The following is a 22,438-nucleotide window of genomic DNA, read 5'->3' as shown; positions in this document are numbered from 1 at the left end:
CTATTGTAATGGGTACTGATTATCATCCTATCACTTGCCACAAGATTCAGTAGTCTTATTTAAGAAAAATATTTTAACAATTCCATTTTCAAGACACTATCAAGAAAGTGAAACTTCATGTATCTAAACCAATCAGCCCCACCATATATAATTCAATTTCTAAATAGAAGATAGAAGTCTCCTTCGTATTACTGAGTTGAACCACATGTAATAGAGGTGACAGACTGACCTGGAGATTCATACTGTAAACCAGAAATTTTCCACTGGAAGATAGTGCCTGTTAAAAAAGACTCAATTTTAAAGAAAGTCTACCTTGCCAGAGTGTAGCAGTTATTTTACTCTAAAAAGACAGACTAATAACATTGGCTAGATATTTGTGATTTTTTGATGCAATTAGAAATGGAATTGTTTTCTTAATTTCTCATTTGGTTATTTCATTATTAGTGTACAGAAATGCCATCATTTTCTATATATTAATCTTGTATCCTTTCACCTTACTGAATTCATTGTTGTTAGTTTTACCAGTTTTTTATGGAGTTTTTAGAGTTCTTTGTACATTATATCTTGTCATTTGCAAATAGTGACATTTTACTTCTTTCTTTCTGATGTGGATACATATTTTTTCCTTGCTCAACAGCTCTGGTTAGGACTTCCAATACTATCCTAAGTAAATGATGAGAGTGCACATATTTGTTTTATTCCTTTTGTAGAGAGAAATCTTTCACTTTTCACCCCTGAGTATGATGTTAGCTGTGGTTCTGTCATATGTAGCCTTTATTATGGTGAGGTACATTCCCTCTATACCACTTTATGGAGAATTTTTATTATAAACGGCTATTGAACTCTATAAAATGCTTTTTGTGTATCTACTGAGACTATCACATATGAAAGGAAAAATGAAAATACGGGGTATGTATATACAATGGACTATTACTTGGCCATAAAAAAAAAATGAAATCCTGTCATTTGCTGCAATGTGGACAGACCAAGAGAATATTATGCTTAGTTAAATAAGTTAAAGAAAGACAAATGCTACATGATATCAATTATACATGGAATCTAAAAAATAATACAAATCATAGAGCAGAACAAAAACAGCTCACAGATAAGGAAATCAAACTGATATTTAACAGTGAGAAAAAGAAAGGGGAGAGAGGCAAGTTTGGGGTATGGTATTAAGAGATTCAAACTAGTATGTATAATAATGGGGAAAAAACTGTAATTGCAATGTATACACGTAAGGATAACCTGACCCCCTTGCTGTACAGGGGGAAAATTTAAAAAAAAAAAAGAGAGAGAGAAAAAAAAAAAAAGAATAACAAACTAGTATGTATAATACAGATAAGCAACAAGGATATATTGTATACAAGGATATATTATATAGCTATTAGCTTATAATAACATTTAAAGGAGTATAATCTGTAAAAACCCTGAATCACTATGCTGTACACCTGAAAGGAAAGAGAGAAAATGCAAGGAAATTTGAAGAATAATAGAAACACATACAGTGTCTAATCTTAGAGTGGAGAAATGTCTTGAAACTTCTGGGGAAAACAACATTTTCAGAAAGGCTAACTTTCCCACAATGTCTTGGAGAGATACAGTTTCATGGAAGAATGGATTCTGAGCTACATGTCATCTCAGACTAAAAATAAAAAGATTTGGGACTGATTTGGAAAGACACTATTGTAACACCAAGAAGTTCATATTAAAGAAGATAGACTATCGTTAAAATGGCAGAAAACTAACAGATACTTAATGTAAACAGATAATTGAGCTGGGTATGACAAGGTTTTTGAAATGAAGGATGAAACCCCAGATACTCTAGAAATTCTAAAAACTCTAGAAATTCTCCAAAGTATAACCTTGGAATGTCCTTGAGTTAGCACTGAAAAGAGAGTAGACCCAAAGGTGGGTGGTAAATGGAAACTAAACATTTCCTCTGAATTGCTCCCAGCCTGAGTTTGAGGTATGGGTAAGCATGCACTTAAAAGCCTGTGGCTGCAGTCAGTTTGAATAAGAAATGATGAGGCTTGGAGTTCCCACTGTGGCTCAGCAGTTAACGAACTTGACTATATCCATGAGGACAGGGGTTCCATCCCTGGCCTTGCTCAGTGGGTTAAGGATCTGGTGTTGCCTTGAGCTGTGGTGTAGGTCGCAGATGCAACTCACATTATGTGTTGCTGTAGCTGTGGCGTCCAGCAGCTACAGCTCTGATTCAACCCCTAGCCTGGGAACCTCCATATGCCACAGTGAGACCCCTAAAAAATAAAAGGAAAGAAAAAGAAATGATGACACTTATCCTGCCACCTGTGGCACTGGGTCAATGTGCACAAAGCTTGGAGAAGGGAAGCCAGTGCTGAAGAGAATCAGAGTGCTTAACTAAAGAAGTAAGTTCAGAACACATCCTCATCTCTCCTTCCCACAGAAATCAACTCGGCCAAGACTGTACAACACTCCCAGTGTAGGATGTCAATGTAATTACTTACTTAGCTAAAAATGAGTCACTTCTGAAGTTCCACCCTTGAGTGGGATTTTTGCCCCATAGACTCCCTAGGACTTTTGTCTGATCACAGTGGCTGGTTAGACTGTGAGCTTCTTAAGGGCAAAGATTAACTTTTCTTGTCACTCTAGAAACTAACGTTCAAATCATCTTTATCAAGTAGAGTGCTTTAAGTGACAACATTATTTAAAAAATCAGCTTAAAAAAAATAAAAGGGTGTCTGTTTTAATGTTGACCTGATGAGGAAAAAGCATAACAATTTAATAACAGCTAATGTAATTTTCACTAGGGCTACCCTAGTCCCTTGAAAGATAAAACACCTAGATGAATTATAGCCAACTCCATAATTCTCTGTAAACTTCTGTTTTGTCCCATGAAAGGGGTAATGCCTCCCTCACATGTTGCAAATAAAATCTGCTGGCACAGGGCCTGGCATGAGATAGACTTGTGGGGATGGCCCAGGAACGTGAATGCTGCATTAGAGCCCAAGTGGTTCAAATACACCCTGAAGTCTGTAGGCTAGTAGACCACTCCAGTGAGCATCAGTTCCTCTGCTGAGTGGCCTGTAGGTGGAATAGAGGAGACCAAATAGTAAGACTCCTCTACTGAGTAAGAATAACAGGCAGGTTATTCTTAATGGGTGATTGGCAAGGTACCTGGGATTTGGGGATTCCCTGGAGTGAATTTTAGCTGTCACATAAAGAAGCACATGAAGAAAGAGGAGCTCCAGAATCCTGGAAGCCACTGGTGACATCCAACATGGAGCTGGTGTTTTAAACCCAGAAACTCTCTGGAGGTGTCAGGTGAACAGGAAATCAGGGGGCCATTACTAGGTGACAGTCTCTGACAGATTCAGGGAGGTTCTTTCACCTTTACACTCATCACTGAAAGTAAAACTCATTTGGGGATTGAGTGATGCACTGTGATTGTCCCTGCGGCTCCTGAGAGGCAACCCCCAGGGACAATATAGGGCCAGAAAAGGATAAATAATAAAAGGAAGGGAGAGTTTGCTCATCTCTACTCCTTTTTGGTCTAACAGCTAAAGGGGAATCTTTTATGAAGACCAGCCTGTGTCAATACTGCAGTAGGAATCCACAATCTTGAATACCTTAGATTGCTTAGAAATGTTTAAGTGGAAGGTCTCTGACTGTCCTGATTCAATGTTCACTTTGTCATAAATGTTGCTACCAAAAAAATCCATGAGCATTATTTTATCTATAAACATATTTTAAATTATAGAAGAATTAAACATATTTTAAATAAAATAACATATCATTCTTCTACAAAACCCACATATGGTTTGGTTGGCCTTCCCAGAGAATATCTATGAAATATTTGTTTGAAAATCTTGTCAGGTTAATCTTAGTACCTCTTTGTTTCCTGTTATTTTTCATATGACATGACAGAATTTAGTGAGTTTGGCTTGAATCAGAAATGCAATAGTTGAAATTAGGTTTATTTATTTATTTATTTAAAACAATTTTTTTCCTTATAGTTGATTTACAATGTCCTGTCAATATCTGCGGTATAGCAAAGGGACCCTGTCATAAATAAATATATGTCAATATACACAAATATATATTTATATATATATATTCTTCTTCTCATATTATCTTGCATCATGTTCTATCACAAGTGACTGGGTATAGTGCCCTGTGCTATAGAGCAGGACCTCATTGTTTATCCAGTCTAAACATAATAGTTCACATCTACAAACCCCAAACTCCCAGTCCATCCCACTCCCTCCCCCTCCCCCTTGCCAAACACAAGTCTGTCCTCCACATCTCTGAGTTTCTTTCTGTTCTGTAGACAAGTTCATCTGTGTCATATTTTAGATTCTACATTTAAATGATACCATACGGCATTTGTCATTCTCTTCCTGACTTACTTCACAAAGTATGAGAATCTCTTTTTCCATCCATGATGCTGTAAATGGCATTAGTTTGTCTTTTTTATGGCTGAGTAGAATTTCATTGTATGTATGTACCACTTCTTTGTTACTTGTAGGCTTATTAATGATAGCCATTCTGACGGGCTATGATTATGTCTACTTAGGTCTTCCACCCATTTTTCAGTTGGGTTGTTCTTTTCTGTTGAGCTGAAGACAACTAAAGTCAATTAATCTTCAACAAGGGGGGCAAGAATATTAAATAGGAAAAAGATAGTATCCTCAGCAAGTAGGACTGGGAAAACTGGACAGCTACATGTAAATCAATGAAACTACAACACACCTTCACACCATGCACAAAAGTAAGCTCGAAATGGTTTAAAGACTTAAACCTAAGACAAGAGACCATAAAACTCCTAGAAGAGAACACAGGCCAAACATCCTCTGACATCAGTCATACAAATGTTTTCTTAGGTCAGGATCCCATGGCAATAGAAATAAAAACAAAAATAAACCAATGGGACGTAATCAAGCTTAGAAATTTGGTACAGCAAAATGCTGTAAAATTAGGTTGTGATGATCATTGTACAACAGTAAATGTAATAAAATTCATTGAGTAATTTTTTTAAAAAAAGGGAAACATTTTAAAAAAAAGACAACCTATGGATTAGGCAAAAATTGTTGCAAATGATGCAACTGACAAGGGCTTAATCTCCAAATTTTGAAATGAAGATTTTTAAATTCCCTATACCTGAAAAAGGAAAACTGAACTTGTGTTACTAGGTGAAATGTATAATAAGGCAGAAACAGGATGATCCCTCCTACATTTTTGGTGGGAATGTAAATTGGTGTAGCCAGTATAGAGATTCCTCAAAAAACTTAAAGCAGAGCTACCATATGATCCAGAAACCTCACTCCCTGACATATATACAGAAAAAACTATAATTTAAAATGATACATACACCCCTATGTTTATAGCAATACTATTTACAATATCCAAGACATAGAAAAAACTTAAATGTCCATTCACAGAGGAATGAATATATACAAATATATATACACACACTATATATACTCTATACACACACACACAGTATGATATATTACTTAGCCATAAAAAAGAGTAAAATAAGTCATTTGCAACAAAATGGATGAAACTAGAGATTATTATCCTAAGATAGGTAAGTCAGAAAAAGACAAACACTATGTGATATCACTTATATGTGAAATACAATACAAATGAGCATGTATATGAAAGAGAAACAGATTCACAGATATAGAAAACAGATTTGTGATTGCCAAGCGGGGAGGGTGGTTGGGGAGGGAAGGATTGAAAGTTTTGGATTAGCCAATGCAAACTATTATATATAGGATGGATAAACAATAAAGTCCTACTGTACAGCACAGGAAACTATATTCAATATCTTATAATAAACCATAATGGAAAATAGATGAAAAAGAATACATATATACATGTAAATAAATGAAACTAGAACACACCCTCAGACCATGTACAAGTAAACCCCACCAATGGGTAACTTTGGGTAAATCTACTTATCTTCTCTGAATCTTGATTTTCTCATCTATAACAGATGGATGACAAAGTTATTTACCTCACAAAGCTGTTATAGAAATAAAATGAGATCATATATATAAAGGTTTTGGATTTATGAAGTTTTCAATTTATAATTCTGTGAAGTGAGATCTCTCTAGTAAGTAGAATTTGTAATTTGATCTAGTTAGCTATTTTATAAAATTTATATAGTTAATTAGTAGAAAATATTACACTCATATAATTTTATTCTGAGATAATAAACTATAGCATAAACTCATTTTCACTGTAGAGATACAATTAATAGTTATTAACATTTATTTAAGCACTTTTCTATGTTCAGGATTGTATACTAAATTTTATCTTATGTTACCTCATTCTACTCTCACATCAGCATTATGATTTTTATCCTCATTTTACAAAGCACCTAAGTTTGAAGAGTTTATTGTAAGTTTTCCAATATAACAGTCAGTGAAGGGGCTAATATTTGCATTGCCATATTCTGATTATAAAACCCAAAAAAATACACACATGTACATAAATGACGAAAGAATGAACAATATAGAGAAATGTGATTGATAGATGGTTGATATGATGATGAGATAGATTATTAATAGAAAGATAAACTTCTCATGAAAAAGCATTGAATTTAAATAAGCAATTGTTCTTATGGTACAAAGTCCCCTTTAATAGGAAAGTATGCTCTATGTCCTTAAATAGGAAGTCACCTCCTAAACTTAGAATCACTTTTCTCTGAGATGAGGGTAAGGAGGTCCAGGAGAGTCAAGGACATCTTTCCAAGGAAGGTCATCACTGAGTGGAATTTTTGGAAGTTGAGTCCCTGAAGCTGAAGCAGATTGCAGGGTGTAGGCACAGAAAAGTGTATGAGGCAAGAAGGGAAGAGTAAATAGGATATAGGAAGACAAAGGGTGCAAATCATCCTAGCATTCTCTATGTGGAATGTCAGGGAGTTTCACCAGATTTAGCACAGAATCCATGAAGAGAAGTCTTGGGAAAGAAGAACAAAAAGGAAGGGTTTCTCAAATCATAAAGAGTCTTGTCAGTGAAGTTGAGGACATGGAATTATCTTGGATGACTCAGAGGATGATAAAGAAAGGTCATCCTCCTCTTGTTGCTGATCTCAGCAGGAATTCTTTCAGCTTTTCACCATTGAGAATGATGTTAGGTGTGGGTCTGTCATATATGGCCTTTATTATGTTGAGGTAGGTTCCCTCTGTGCCCACTTTCTGAAGGGTTTTTATCAGAAACAGGTGTTGGATTTTGTCAAAGGTTTTTTCTGCATCTATTGAGAGGATCATATGGTTTTTATTCTTAAGTTTGTTAATGTGGTATATCACATTGATGGATTTGCAGATAAGAACCCTTGCATCCCTGGGATAAGTCCCACTTGATCATGATGTACAATCCTTTTAATGTATTGTTGGATGCGTTTTGCTAGGATTTTGTTGAGGATTTTTGCATCAATGTTCATCAGTGAAATTGAAGGGTACTTTTCTTTTTTGTGGAATCTTTGTCTGGTTTTGGTACCAGGGTGATGGTGGCCTTACAGAATGAGTTTGGCAGTATCCCTTCCTCTGCAATTTTTTGGAATAGTTTCAGAAGTATAGGTGTTAGCTCTTCTCTAAATATGTGATATAATTCACCTGTGAAGCCATCTGGTCCTGGACTTTTGTTGGTTGGAAGTTTTGTAATCAGAGTTTCAACTTCAGACCTTGTGACTGGTCCATTCATCTTTTCTATTTCATCTTGGTTTAGTCTTGGAAGATTGTACCTTTCTAAGAATACGTCCATTTCTTCTAGGTTTTCCGTTTTATTGGCATATAGTTGCATGTAGTAGTCTCTTATGATCCTTTGTATTTCTGTGATGTCCATTGTTACTTCTCCCTTTTCATTTCCAATTTTATTGATCTGAATCTTCTCTCTTTTTTTCTTGAGAAGTCTGCTAAGGGTTTATCAATTTTTTTGATCTTTTCAAAGAACAAGCTTTTCATTTCATTGATCTTTTCTATGGTTTTCTTTGTTTCTATTTCATTGATTTCTGCTCTGATCTTTATGATTTCTTTCTTTCTACTAACTTTAGGTCTTGTCTGTCTGTTCTTCTCTCTTGAGCTGCTTTAGATGTAAAGTTAGCTTGTTTCCTGAGGTGGGCTTATTTCTATAAACTTTCCTCTTAGAATGGCTTTTGCTGCATCCCATAGGTTTTGGAGTGTTGTATCTTCATTGTCATTTGCTTCTAGGTATTTTTTAATTTCCTCTTGGATTTCTTCAGTGATCCATTGGTTATTTAGTAGCATGTTATTTAGTGTTTGTGTTTTTTGCAGTTTTTTTCTTGTTGTTGATTTCCAGTCGTAGAGTTGTGGTCAGAAAAGATGCTTGATATAATTTCAATTTTCTTAAAGTTACTGAGGTTGGATTTGCAGCCCATGATGTGATCAATCTTAGAGAATGTTCCATGTGCACTTGAGAAGAATGTGTATTCTGTTGCTTTTGGATGAAATGTCCTATAAATATCTATTAAGTCCATCTGGTCTAATGCTTCATTTGCTCTCACCACTACTATTCAACATAGTTTTGGAAGTCCTAGCCACAGGAATCAGAGAAGTAAAAGAGATAAAAAGGAGACCAAATTGAAAAGGAAGAAGCAAAACTATCTCTATTTGCAGATGACATGATACTATAACTAGAGAATCCTAAAGATTCTACCAGAAAACTGTTAGAGCTCATCAATGAATCTGGCAAAGTCACAGGATATATAATTAATACACAGAAATCAATGGCATTTCTATATAGTAACAATGAAATATCAGAAAGAGAAATTAGGGAAGCAATTCCATTTACCTCACATCCAAAGGAATAAAATACCTAGGAGAAAACCTACCTAAAGAAACAAAAGCCCTGTACTCTGAAAACTATAAGACACTGATTAAAGAAATCAAAGAGGACAAAAATAGATGGAAAGATTTATCATGCTCGTGGATTGGAAGAGTTAATATTATCAACATGACTATACTGCCTAAGGCAATCTATAGATTCAATGCAATCCCTATCAGAGTACCAAGGACATTTTTCACAAAACTTGAACAAAATATTCTAAAGTTTGTTTGGAAGCACAAAACACCCAGAATAGCCAAAGACATCCTGAAAAAGAAAAATGGAGCTAGATGAATCAGGCTCCCGGACTTCAGACTATACTACAAAGCAACAGTCATAAAAACTGTATGGTACTGGCACAAACACAGACATATAGATGAGTGGAACAGGATAGAAAGTCCAAATTACACCCATGCACCTACAGTCAACTAATCTATGACAAAGGAGGCAAGAATATACAATGGAGAAAAGACATCTTGTTCAATAAGTGGTGCTGGGAAAACGGGACAGCCACATGCAAAGGAATGAAATTAGAACACTCCCTAATACCATACACAAAAATAAACTCCAAATGGATTAAAGACCTAGATATAAGACCAGACACTATAAAACTCTTAGAGGAAAACAGGCCAAACACTCTCCCACATAAACAACGGCAACATCCTTTCAGATCCAACTCCTAGATAAAGACAATTAAAAATAAAAATACACAAATGACACTTAATTAAACTTGAAAGTTTCTACACAGCAAAGGAAACCATAAACAAAACAAAAAGACAACCCACAGAATGAGAGAAAATCTTTGTAAATGAAGTGACTGACAAGGGTTTAATCTGCAAAATTTATAAACACCTGCTACAGCTCAATACCAAAATAACAAAAAACCCCATCAAAAAGTGGGCAGAAGATCTAAACAGACAGTTCTCCAAAGACATGTGGGTGGCCAAAAAACACATGAAAAGATGTTCAACATCACTCATTATTAGAGAAATGCAAATCAAAACCACTATGAGGTACCACCTTACACCAGCCAGAATGGTTATCATCAAAAAGTCTAAAATCAATAAGTGCTGGAGAGGGTGTGGAGAAAAAGGAACCCTAGTACACTGTTGGTGGGATTGTAAATTGGTGCAACCACTGTGGAAAACAGGATGGAGATGCCTCAGAAAACTAAAAATAGAACTACCATTTGATCCAGCAGTCCCACTCCTGGGCATCTATCCAGAAAAAAACATGACTTGAAAAGATGCATGTACTCCACTGTTCACTGCAGTACTATTAGCAATAGCCAAGACATTGAAACAACCTAAATGTCCAATGAAGGAAGAATGGATAAAGAAGTGGTACATATACACAATGGATTACCCAGCCATTAAATGGAACAAAATACCAGCATTTTTAGCAACATGGATGTACCTAGAAATTATCATGCCAAGCAAAGTCAGTCAGAGAGTGAAACACCAACATCAAATGCTATCATTTACATGTGTAATCAAAAAAAAGGACACAATGAACTTCTTTGGAGAACAGATACTGACTCATAGACCTTGGAAAACTTACAGTTTCCAAATTGGGGGTGAAGGGGGGATGCACTGAGGATTTGGGATGGAAATGCTATAAAATTTGGTTGTGATGATTATTGTACAACCATATAGGTAATAAAATTCACTTAGTAATTAAAAATATAATAAAAAAGTGGGAAAAAAAAGCCTGAAACCCAGTGTGCTCGGTTCAGATTCTAGTTCTACTATTTGCTAACACTGACTTCAGGAAAATTACTGAACTTCTTTTTGGCTGTTTCATCAAGTGCAAAAGGAGGAGAAGATTAGTACATACAATATAAGTGTTGTAAAGATTATATATGAGTTCCATACAAAGCACTTATGTGCCCAGACACTGTCAGTGAGTATTTAATTGTCATTACCCATCTTAGTGACTAGAGAACATTCTGGAGGGAGAGAAGACTGCACAGGAGTATTCTTAGGACACTAAGTGCCTTACCATGTTTATCTCCTCATCAAAATCTTAGAAAAGGTATCTACTGCTGAAACATACCTGCTTAAATATATTTTTGACTAGAGTAGTACCAGAATAGACTATATCCTTGCATGGCTTTCTTCAAGAGTTAAGGCAAGGATAACCAAGGATGCTTGGACAGCTGCACTATCCTTCCTGAATGGTGACTATCTCAACTGTCTTAGATCCACTTTAGCAGCCCATAAAATTAAGCTGATATAAGACTCAAGACCTTTCTACTACATTCACTGGGAGAAAGAGCACAAAGATAGAACAACTGGCCTTGAACTACAACTCTGCCTCTTACAATCTGTGTGATCTTAATGCAATTTTCCTCACTTCTATTAACTTCAGTCCTCCTCTGTGAGAGAATAATGCCATTTGGGGTGAGGATCAAATTAGTAACAAACATAAAAACAATAAATGATCTGCAAATATAAGCCAAAATTATCTTGGTGGTGGAATTTCAGGAGCATCAGTATCAGATATATGAACTCTGTCAAAAAGAGACTCTTAGGTCCTCCCAGGTTCTTAGGTCAAATTTGGCCCTCCATAATGATGCCAAAGAATAGATACCAATTATTATGGGATCTATGCTGTTCAAGAAACAAGGTTACTCCTTTGTTTAACTCCATGAGCCCATCTAAATTATTTCAGATAGAACAAACAGCAAGACTACAGCTCCTTGAAATTTTGTGGAAAAGTCAATAATATGAGAACTCCTAGATTTTCTTATCACCATGCATACCCCATACTCCTACAGATTTCCATGATATTATCTGAACTAGAATCAAGTGCAGGATTGAACTTGCAGATGATAAACTATAGACTTGAAGAGAGGCGAGGAAGACATAGGTAAAGATAGAAAGTTGAAGAGCTATTCACTAAAGAGATCAGATCCAGACTGCACCATATTTATATTATACACATTAACATTTCCTCTAAAATCTACAATGAAATTTAGATACTGGTAGTTCTTTATGAGAACATAAAGGGCAATAAGGACAATAAGTCAATAACTATCATGATAATAAAAAAGGAATAACTTGCCCATGCCTATTTGTCAAGGAAAAACTACTGAAATTTAAATAAAATATGGACTTCAGTTAATAATAAGTATCAGTGTTGGTTCATTAGTTGTGAGAAATGTACCAAAGTAATGTAAGAAGTTAATAGGGGAAATTATGTGAGGTATACAGAAATTGTCTGAATTATCTTTGCAACCATTCTGTAAATTTAAGACTACTCAAAAATTTGAATAAAATATTTAAAATTGGGTATTCCCATTATGGCCCAGCAGGTTAAGAACCCAATTGGTATTCATGGGGATGCAGGGTCAATCCCTAGGCTTGTTTAGTGGGTTAAGGATCCGGCATTGCCATGAGATATGGTGTAAGTCACAGATACCACTCGATCCTGCATGCTGTGGCTGTGGTGTAGGCCAGCAGCTGCAACTCTGATTTGACCCCTAGCCTGGGAACTTCCCATCTGCCACAGGTATGACGCTAAAAAGAAAAAGTAAGTTTAAAAAAACGCTGTGGTATAAAAGTCTTGAAAGTATGATGTTAAGCAGAACGTTTTTTAAAACACTGAAAATGTCATCTCTTTTATCACATAACATGAAATTTCTTGTCAGCACTATTTTTAGCATGAAGGAGTTACCAGGGATTTATTGTCATATGCCAGTGGTCTGGGGTCAAAAGCTCTAATCCATCTTTCTGTCCTGTGACTAAGATTAAACAATTGTGCGATCTTCTTTCAGCCTTTATTTCCCTTTTAACACAACAGTTAGCAATACTGGTAACATAACCAGTCAGTATTTATTGAGTTCTGATCATATGGAGACACACTTGTTAAAGCTTGATAGGTATTGTTTTGTTTAGTTTTCCTGAGAACCTTGTAAGGCAGATATTACTGTTGTCCTTGTAAAAAGAGATCTTGAGAGGTTAAGCCGCTTGTCTTCTGCTACACTGGAGCTGGACTGTGATGAGGATGTCAGAGACCAGTGTCCACACTTCTGACCTCTCAGCTTTGCTTCCCCAATTACTGGGCTCATGCATTGTCTTATGTTGTGATTCACCTTCCCTGGTGGATATCAAGAGACTTTATAATTAGATACTTGGATGATCTGTTGATACCAAGGGAACTCCTACCTAACAAAACATCCACATTTCAAGCACATAATAGGTGCTCAGCAAACAGCTGTTAAATGAATGAATGGATGGATGATAAATTAATAGTGAATTTGTGAATGACAGGGGAATAAATAAATATTTTTAAAAAATCAAAAATTCACTAGGAGTTATTTATAAAGGGAACATCTCCCAGGAAATGTTTTCCCCAGATAAGGAGGAAGTGTTGTGATGGCAATATTGGTGGCTAACTTCTCACCAATTACACTTCCTCGTTTATAGGGTGCTAAGAGGCAGTAATTTGGCAATAGGAAAAACTTCTTTGTCTAAAAATCCCCACTAAGTGACTCTCTGAAAAATTACATTGAAGGCTACTTGGTAAAAAAAAAAAAATTAGCTAATAAAATGGGCCGTTTCTATACAGTTCTGCACAATTTGCTCAGAGTTGAGACAAGGGAAAGGGGAGGGTGGTACTCGGTATTACTATCTTGGACCACTAACCCTGCAACTGCAAATAAAACCCTGATTTTCCTGACTACTAGTGGCTTCCTTACTATGTCCTTACTATTATTTCCCTTACTCTTATTGGCTCATTCACAATGTAGAGTTTAGAGCCAGGCTATCAAAGTGCAGCCTTAGTTCCCGGTACTCTGGAAATGTGAAGTCAATAATCCCGGTGATTTTACGAATCAGACTTCTCTCTGACCCCTTTCACTTATTTTAGTACCTCAAAGGACCCCAAGAGCCTGAAAGAAGAAGGTGCAGACCCACTCCAAATATCTGTGGGACGCAGAGCAAGGTACAAAGGGCCATGTGCCATGTCTAAAACCTATAAATCAAAGTAACAAACTAAATGATTGAAGTGTTCTCATACTCAGAAAATAATATTCCCATGTTCTTATAATGACTGGAAGGCTAGTTTCAAATTTAAAATCAAATTAAAAACCCACCAGACATGGCAGTGTGGAAAGAGTAAGCTTTGGCCCTCAGTCTCCAGATCACCTTGTCTGGTTCCAAATCCCAACACAAGAGGTGTCTCATGTATGAATGTGGAATCTGCAGCCCAGCCACCCAGGCTCTGGACACACACTTTGCACACAGTGCCCCTCAGCCCAAAGGAGCTGGTCCAACTTCAGAACGATCGACCCCAAAGTCCACTGAAAAAAAAAAAAAAAATGCACAGGCTAAAAGCTGAGAGTTAGGTTTTTTTCAGCCAACTTTCTGAGGACTTTAAGGCCAGGAGACAGGACTCTCAGATGACCCTGAGGACTGCTCTGAAGAAGCAAGGAGAGGGCCAGGCTACATAGGAGTTTCTGCAACAAAGACAAGATAGTTGGAACATCAAAAGATTATAATGTTATTTAAAGAAAACCAGGAGTTCCCGTCGTGGCACAGTGGTTAACGAATCCGACTAGGAACCATGAGGTTGCGGGTTCGACCCCTGCCCTAGCTAAGTGGGTTAACAATCCAGCGTTGCCGTGAGCTGTGGTGTAGGTTGCAGACTCGGCTCGGATCCCGCGTTGCTGTGGCTCTGGTGTGGGCCGGTAGCTACAGCTCCGATTGGACCCCTAGCCTGGGAACCTCCATATGCCGTGGGAGCGGCCCAAGAAATAGCAAAAAAAAAGAAAAGAAAAGAAAAGAAAACCAGACACCTCGATTTAAAGAATTTAGTGCTTTTCTATTTATGGGACGACGCAAGAGTCTACGCTTACTGACATCATTCCTTGGATATACACGTCACAGCTCCCTGGGGCCAGTATCCTATGCTTTCTCACTCTGCTCCATGGGGGGCATCCTGCCTCCATCCTGAGTTCCCTCAAGGCTCAATATCGGGGCAGCTGTAATATGATGGCTTGATGCCTGCAACATCCTCTATTTACTGATATGGCAGGAAATATTTTTCATTCACACAAAGAAGAGGCTTAAGCAGGCCCTGGAAGTGAGCTCAGGGCATTTAAACTATGACCTTCGTAGGTATTATCAATTATATACAACCTGAAAAACAGAAATGTTATAAGCTTATTAATGAAAATTTTACTATAGATAATTGATTAAGCAAGTATTAGAGAATTAAAAACACAAAAGGCAATATCTTGCTTTTTGGAATATCATGCTACCAATCCCAGATTATCAATAGGACATTTAAAAATGATTTCCCAAGACCTTAAATTTTGCTATGAAAGAGGAACATTAGAAAAAGTAGGGGGATCCCCACTGTGGCTCAGCGGGTAACAAACCCTATTAGTATGCATGAGGATGCAAGTTCAATCCCTGATCTCGCTCAGTTGGTTAAGAATCAGGTACTGCCAAGAGCTGTGGTGTAGGTCACAGACACAGCTCAGATCCCCCATTTCTGTGGCTGGGGCTGTGTGGGCCAGCAGCTGAAGCTCCAATTTGACCCCTAACCTGGGAACTTACGTGTCACAGGTATGGTCCTAAAAAAGCAAAAAAAAAAGAAGAAGGAAGAAAGAAAAAGAAAAAATGTAATGGGAACACTGCAGACAGCTGACACAAAAAGAAAGCCTGGGGTTGCATATCCCTACAATGTGCCTCAGCAGTGCTTAAACCTTCTGGTCAACCCACACACTACTCTGACTGGCAGTTTACCCCATCTGCTCTTCCAGATATTTATAATAGACAGCGTATCTCTGTGGAAATATTGCAGTGAAAGGGAAAGAGGAGGGTGTGATCTGTACCAGGGATGTCACTCATCCTATTAAGAAATCACCAAAGTGGGAGCTGTGTTCCTGATCTTTGAGAAACCCTTCTGTACATACACATACATACATACATAAAAACAGTTTCTTAAATATAAAGACAGTAATTCCCAGCATAAAAGTGAAAATCATCTCTTTACCTTGAGAAACCCCTACATGATGATGGGTATTGCAAACTGTCCAGTCAGTCCTAGCAATCGGGTAGAATTTCAGACATTTTTCCCCTTAAATATGTTTCTCAGCTAAGTAGTCAGAAAAGCCTCTCCATAGCAATTGCTTAGTAAACAAAGTGAACAAATATAAAAATATTTCTGAAAGTCCGATCATTACATTATTATTTAGTAAATAAATACCTTTCCACCAACATAAAAAGTTGCAAAGAGCCTTATGTCAGAGATAGATAAACGTAAACACAAATGTTTAAGTGAATCTTTTTAGGGATTTCCTGGATCTCAAGATCCTATACAAGTAAAGCTGAAATAAAGAAGTTAGTCTAATTGAGATAAATACTCTTTCTGGGGGAGAAAAAAAATTGTTAACTTAGACTTAATTATATAAAGTTTCTATCCTTTTTGGATAATTACACTTTTTCTAATTGATCTTTGGCAAGATCACTTAGTAATTCTGAGTTCATTAGTAAATATAAAGTTGATTAATATTACCTACTATTCAAAGTACTTTGGGGCCTCAGAGATAATAACTGTGAGTACTTTAAGGGCAGGAACCAGGCAGGTGAGAGCTTTAAACACACAGCTCATTTCTTTCTCTCTTTTCCTTTAGAATCCAGAACTTTTAAACATTATGATCAGTTAAAGAACCAGCTTATTAATTCGCCCCCTCTATAATTCAACTCAAAAAAAAAACTTGAGGTGGAGTTCCCATTGGGGCTTAGCAGTCATTAACAAACTAGTATCCATTTGCGTTTGATCCCTGGTCTTGTTCAGTGGGTTAAGGATCTGATGTTGTCTTCAGCTGTGTTGAAGTTCGCAGATGAAGCTCGGACCCTGTGTTGCTGTGGCTGTGGCATAGGCCATCAGCTGCTGCTCCAATTTGACCTCTGGCCTGGGAACCTCCATGAGCCACAGGTAAGGACCTAAAAAGCCAAAAAGAAAGAAAAAGAGGTGGCGGGAAGGGATGGAGGCAGGGAGGAAAGATGGAAGGAAAACAAAGAAAATCTTGAGGTGAAATGGAATGCCCCTTCAAGAGAAGCCTCTTCAGCAGAATACTGAGAGCTTCCATCACCCCAGCATCTCCAGGCTTCATTTCTCTCACACATTAATTCTGTTAAGAGCCTATGTCCTTTCAAGTGAGTTGCTGAACTGCATGTCTAAAATTTGGCACAATACACAACACAGTTCCTGTGTGAACACTAATATGCTGGGTAGTTAGTGATATTTTCAGGCTTTCTTAGGGACAGGACAAAATGGATCCACTCTGCCTCAGAAGATATTCTGATGAGACCTCAGAAGGATAGAAGGAACTTCCAGAGACCAGGAATTATTAAACCCTAGAGGAAAAGGACACAACAAGAGATGTAATATCTTCTATCAAAAGTTAAGTGAATTGAATAAAGGAAGACCACTTATAAACAAAAGCCTAGAAGAACTGATTAGTAAGGTGTCTTTTTTTTGGGGGGGGGAACACTTCTTTTCAGGATTTCTTTTTATCTTTCAAATAGATTTTAGTTATTTCTTTAAAGAAGGAGACTTACTGTAGTAAGGTGTCTTAATGACTCTACTCCTCAATTAATTTCTGTTATTACTTGTGGGCCACTGAACACTCCTGAGTTCTCTGCTTCATATTTAATACATGAGAAAGCCACCTGTGCCTGCCAACTATAATCAAGAGCAATGCATTATAATTTGTATGCTGTCTTCTCTTCCATATACTAAATTCACCCAAGTGGTTTTCTTCCATGTATTCAGGTACCAAATGAGTCAAGTGTCCCAAGAAAGTACGTTTTCTAAATCACCTCCTCCTGTTCATTCTTTGACATGGCAGCAGGAAGTCACATGTTTTTTTCTCAGCTTCTTCATGGCTGTCTTCACATCAGCATTTCTGAGTGTATAGATGAGGGGGTTCAACATAGGTGTGATCACTGTGTAGAAGACGGAGAACACTTTATCCACGGAGAAGCTGCAGAAAGGCCTCAGGTAGATGAATACACATGGCACAAAGATCAGGCTGACCACTGTTAGGTGGGAGGCACAGGTAGAGAGTGCCTTGCTCCGGCCCTGGCGGAAGCGAGTTCTCAGGGTGATCAAGATGACAGCATAAGAGAAGAGCAAGACCAAGAAGCAGATGAGAGAGAGCAGACCACTGTTCGAGACCATCAGCACCTCTATCACATAGGTGTCCACGCAGGCTAGCTTGATGACCTGTGGGACATCACAGTAGAAGTTGTCCAGTTCATTGGGGCCACAGAAGGGCAGCTGAATGACCAGTGTGACCTGTGTTATAGAGTGGATGAAACCTCCACACCAGCAGGCAAAAACCAACTGAACACATAGCTGATGGTTCATGACTGTCAGGTAGTGCAAGGGATTACCTATGGCAACATACCTGTCATAGGCCATGACTGTCAGCAGAAGCATCTCACTGGCTCCCAGAAAGTGCAAGAAGTAGATCTGGGCCAGGCATCCCGAAAAAGAGATGACCTTGCCCTCCTGTAGGAAATCCCCTAACATCTTGGGCACAGTAACACAGCTCAGGCATAGGTCAAGGAAGGACAGGTGGCCCAAAAAAAAGTACATAGGCAATTGGAGCAGGTAAGCATCAGTCCACACTGTTAACATTATCAAGACATTTCCCAGGACAATAACCATGTACAACAACACAAATATTAAGAAGAGAAAGAGCTGCAGCTCCCAGGAGGATGATAGGCCCAGAAGCACAAATTCTGTCACCTTAGAATCATTTTCTTTTCTCATCAAGTCAAGGATACCAAGTGACCTAGAGAAAGAAGAATTAAATTGGAACAGGAGCATTTCAAATTAGACAAAAGATGAAAAAAAATGAGTTATCAAGATTGAGTCTGGTGTTTATAGAATTATCTTCCAAGCTGAGACAAACTTAAGCATGTTCTATAAAGTATGAAATGAACATTCCTGTGTAGCTAGAACAAGAACCAGTTTGCATCTTTTAAGCCCTACCCTATCATCTACCTCTCTAAAGTAATATTTAACACTGGGGAACTTCAGTGCAATAAGTGTTTGGGAGTAGTTTCTAGGAGATGAGTATAAAAGGATTTGATTAATAGTGATATCAAAATCTTCAAAATTTCATAAGACAAAAGTAGGCAACACTGCGTCTTAGTTATTTGAGTTATAATTATCTTGTTCATTTGCCTTTTTAGGGTCACATAATGTCATTTGGAAGTTCCAAGGTTAGGGGTCAAATCAGAACTGCAGCTGCCAGACTAAACAAATACAGCAACACCAGATCCAACCCATGCCGCATCTTGTGGCAATGCTGGTTCCTTAAAGCACTGAGCATGGCCAGGGAATAAATCTTCATCCTCGTGGATAATAGTCAGGTTCTTAACATGTAGAGTAACAACGGGAACTCCCATGAGTTATAATTAAGGTACACACTGGATTATGGTTATTCTTGAATTTTCTTACTGACTCGAGAAATGTTTTGCCTTCAGAGAATATGAAAATATAATGCCAAATATGGCAAGTTCAATTTCAGTGTTAATAAAATTCCATGTTTGGTAGAAACATTCCCAATTTCTATATTTCTGAAGCCTCTGATCACAATAAGAAATTCAGCCTGTGACTATTCTGTGAGGAAGGAAATGGGCACTATACCCATCAGCCTGAAGGAATGACCACCCCTTAAACCACCTTCCATCACAACATAGTTTCCCACACCAAAGCCCTGCTGGGACCTAGGAAGCAACCTGCAGAAGTGCCAGGTCTGTTATCACATTACTCTCTATAGGATCAGACCCTACTTAGTATATCTTGCTTCACATCCTAAGAATAACCTAAGAATTTTCAAATGTCAATGAAAATGTTTTGAATTTGTCAAAACTCAGCCAAAGGAATGGAAAATGCATACTAAGAAGTTAAAATCTTTATGGAAAGATCCAGTGCAACCTGGAGAGAAGAGGACAGAATCAAGCTCTTTAAATCTACACAGGCTATTTATGGATTCCTGAGTGGTTATTCTCTAGTTTTTCTAAGCAGGGAACCAATGTCCCCGCTACCATGGGAATTTCATTGCTCTGTAATGCTTCTAAGAGTATAAACTAAGAAAAACAAAATTCAAATAATTTCTTAAATTTAAAAATGATGTCAGTATACGGAGAAAGAGTATGAAGGTATTTTAAAAAATGGTTTCAGAAATAGAAAGAGGTGCAAGGGAGGAAAGTGGAGCGCTGAGAAACTTACATCATTGCCTTGTCAGGAGCTATGTGGGTTCAGAGAAGGAACATGCTACCCTGCTATTCATTCCACCAGTCCTGTCTCCATATCTCAGGCCAGAAAAATGAGAAATTCTCACATCAGGGTTGCCCTGTCTGTGCCCGAAATGCGTCCTTTTAAGTCCAGCCCTAATTGAGGGCTGGCTGCAAGGGTTAGAAAGATCTGTCCCTAGGGCTCTAGCTGTGTCTGAGGCTTTTATGTCCTCACGCCACCATTCAGCCTAATGAGCCCTGGGATTCCCCAGGCTCCTGAATCTCAGTCCTTTCTAGAAAACTGACCTTGGGCTCTAAAGGCTCGGAAACAGACTTTATTGCGTAACACAACCTGCCCTCTCACTTACTTTGGATTCATGAATTTGACTTTACACATGCTACCAATTTTCCATCATCAGTCTGTACCTGAGTAAAACAATTCTCCATGGTATCTATCTCAGGCATGCTTCCTGAGGGGGCTAAATGGAATGAGAAATGCCAAGTTATCACTGGAAGCTATAGAAGCAGAAATACTTCCTTCAAGGTGTTATCTAGAGCCCTAATATGACACCTGAGTCTTGATGATGCTTCAAGACTATGGATGGATCTTATCTAGAAAACAAAGCTGCTGTCATTAGTAATTCAACATTTTTTTATAAACTGTTACTGTGAAGTATAATCTTTTAATGTTATAAAACAGTATTCTCAAAGACATGCACATTTATTAGAGTCACTGCTCTCAAGAATACTCAACTCTACCTGGAAAACAGACTTCTGGTTTCCAAGGGGCGGGGGGGAGTGGGATGGACTGGGAGTCAGGGGTTAATTGATGCAAACTATTGCATTTGGAGGGATAAACAATGAGATCCTGCTGTATACCACAGGAAACTGTATCTAGTCACTTGCGATGGAACATGATGGAAGATCAAGTGAGAAAAAGAATATATATATATATTTGTGACTGTGTCACTTTGCCATACAGTAGGAAATTGACAGAACACTGTAAACCAACTATAATGGAAAAAATTAAAATCATTAAAAAAAAAAGAACACCCAAATCTATGGCTTCTCGCTAAAAAATAATAGGTCACTCATTAAATTCTTACTCCAGATAAAAAGTTACCAAATCAATTTTACCTTAACAAATATTTCTTAGTAGAATAGCTGACATTCCACCATTTTTAGGTTTTCAATGAACAGAGCTGCAAAATTAACCCCAAATAAAATGTATTCAGAAAAAAATAATGCAGTTACTGTAAATTAAGGCAAAGTTCACTTTCCTTCAAACGTCTACAGCTTTCTGTTTCATCCCACGTTTTGTCTTTCATCATTTTATTTCACATCCTGGCACAACCTGACATTTAGGTTTTAAAACAAATGACTCTTCTCTGCTCTCACTCAGTAAGAACATAGTCATTCGCTCACATAGACATTTGTCTTTCCTTACCACCAGTGTATTTAGAAGAGTCTCAATCACTTATATTAATTACAAGTATTAACCAAGGAAAAATAGGAGATGGATACTTGAGAATTTCTACACACAAGCATCTCAGCAGATCAGCAATGAGCACACATTTTATGAATGCCTACAGTCACACGCATCCCTTTGGTTCCTTAAAGAGACGAAAATAATCACACACCTTAACATGGTCTACAGGCAGCTAAACACCTTATCAAACTGTTATCTGACAGCCATTCTATAATATGTAAAAACAGGAGGCAAATTAAAACTATGCCTGATAATCGGTATGTTTGCATCCTATTTTATTAAAAATTGTCTCGATAGCCCAAATTTTTTACTAATTAAAGTTTACAAAGGTTATTAGAAATTGTACGTAAGATGACATATTACAGAGCATCACAACTACTGCTGATAACAAAAATATCTTCAGAAATAAATTCAATTAAATAAATTCAATTTACTGAACAATTTATTTAATTTTTTAATTACATTCAATTTGTTTCAGAAATCAATGCAATTTGATTGAACACATAATTTTACATTTTCAATAATGCTACATATGCAGAAGTAATGCCAACTCATCTGATCAAGCCAGTACAGCAAGTTTAAGTTCAAATTAACTATTACAAAAGTTTTGCAAAAAATAAAATGCATGTTTATATACTATTCCAACTTGTTATAAAATGGAGAGAAACATACCACTCTTTCTAAACCAAAATGACCAAACCATTCTGAATTGTCCAATGATTCATTCAGAATAGCTGAACCTGGATTCTTACATATAAATGCCATTAGCTAGAAGTCTCTGTTAGAAGTTTGTTTGTTTTTCTGAAATGTCTACCACATATACCTTATTAAAAAGCCATTCCTTTCT

General features: G+C 37.3%; 2 protein-coding genes across 5 annotated transcripts in view; both read right to left on the bottom strand.

Annotated features, from left to right (window-relative positions):
* LOC100155381 (olfactory receptor 4S2-like) overlaps nt 1-22,438 on the bottom strand; it is a 348,453-nt gene that overhangs the window by 71,942 nt on the left and 254,073 nt on the right. Inside the window, exon 3 of one of the 4 annotated variants that reach the window (XM_084969329.1) lies at nt 230-277. The exons of the other annotated variants lie outside the window; for them this stretch is intronic. The gene's annotated coding sequence lies outside the window, so the exon portion shown is untranslated. The remainder of the gene's footprint in view (nt 1-229; nt 278-22,438) is intronic. 4 annotated transcript variants of the gene reach the window in all.
* LOC100524508 (olfactory receptor 4Q3-like) lies at nt 17,380-20,992 on the bottom strand. The gene has a single exon (XM_084970418.1). The coding sequence runs from the start codon at nt 18,685-18,687 to the stop codon at nt 17,683-17,685; it is 1,005 nt and encodes a 334-aa protein (XP_084826544.1). The 5' UTR covers nt 18,688-20,992; the 3' UTR covers nt 17,380-17,682.

Source organism: Sus scrofa, chromosome 7, assembly GCF_054392235.1.
Source record: "Sus scrofa isolate SSC_HxYL_T2T_F1_AM1 chromosome 7, Sscrofa_HxYL_maternal_Yorkshire_Landrace_v2.0, whole genome shotgun sequence".
Classification (NCBI taxonomy): Eukaryota; Metazoa; Chordata; class Mammalia; order Artiodactyla; family Suidae; genus Sus; species Sus scrofa.
Note: the sequence above shows the minus strand (reverse complement) of the source record. Positions and strands in the feature narration are given on the sequence as shown.

Coding starts and splice junctions, on each gene's coding strand:
- LOC100524508 (XM_084970418.1), bottom strand. CDS start 18,687: ATGCTCCTGTTCCAATTTAATTCTTCTTTCTCTAGGTCACTTGGTATC.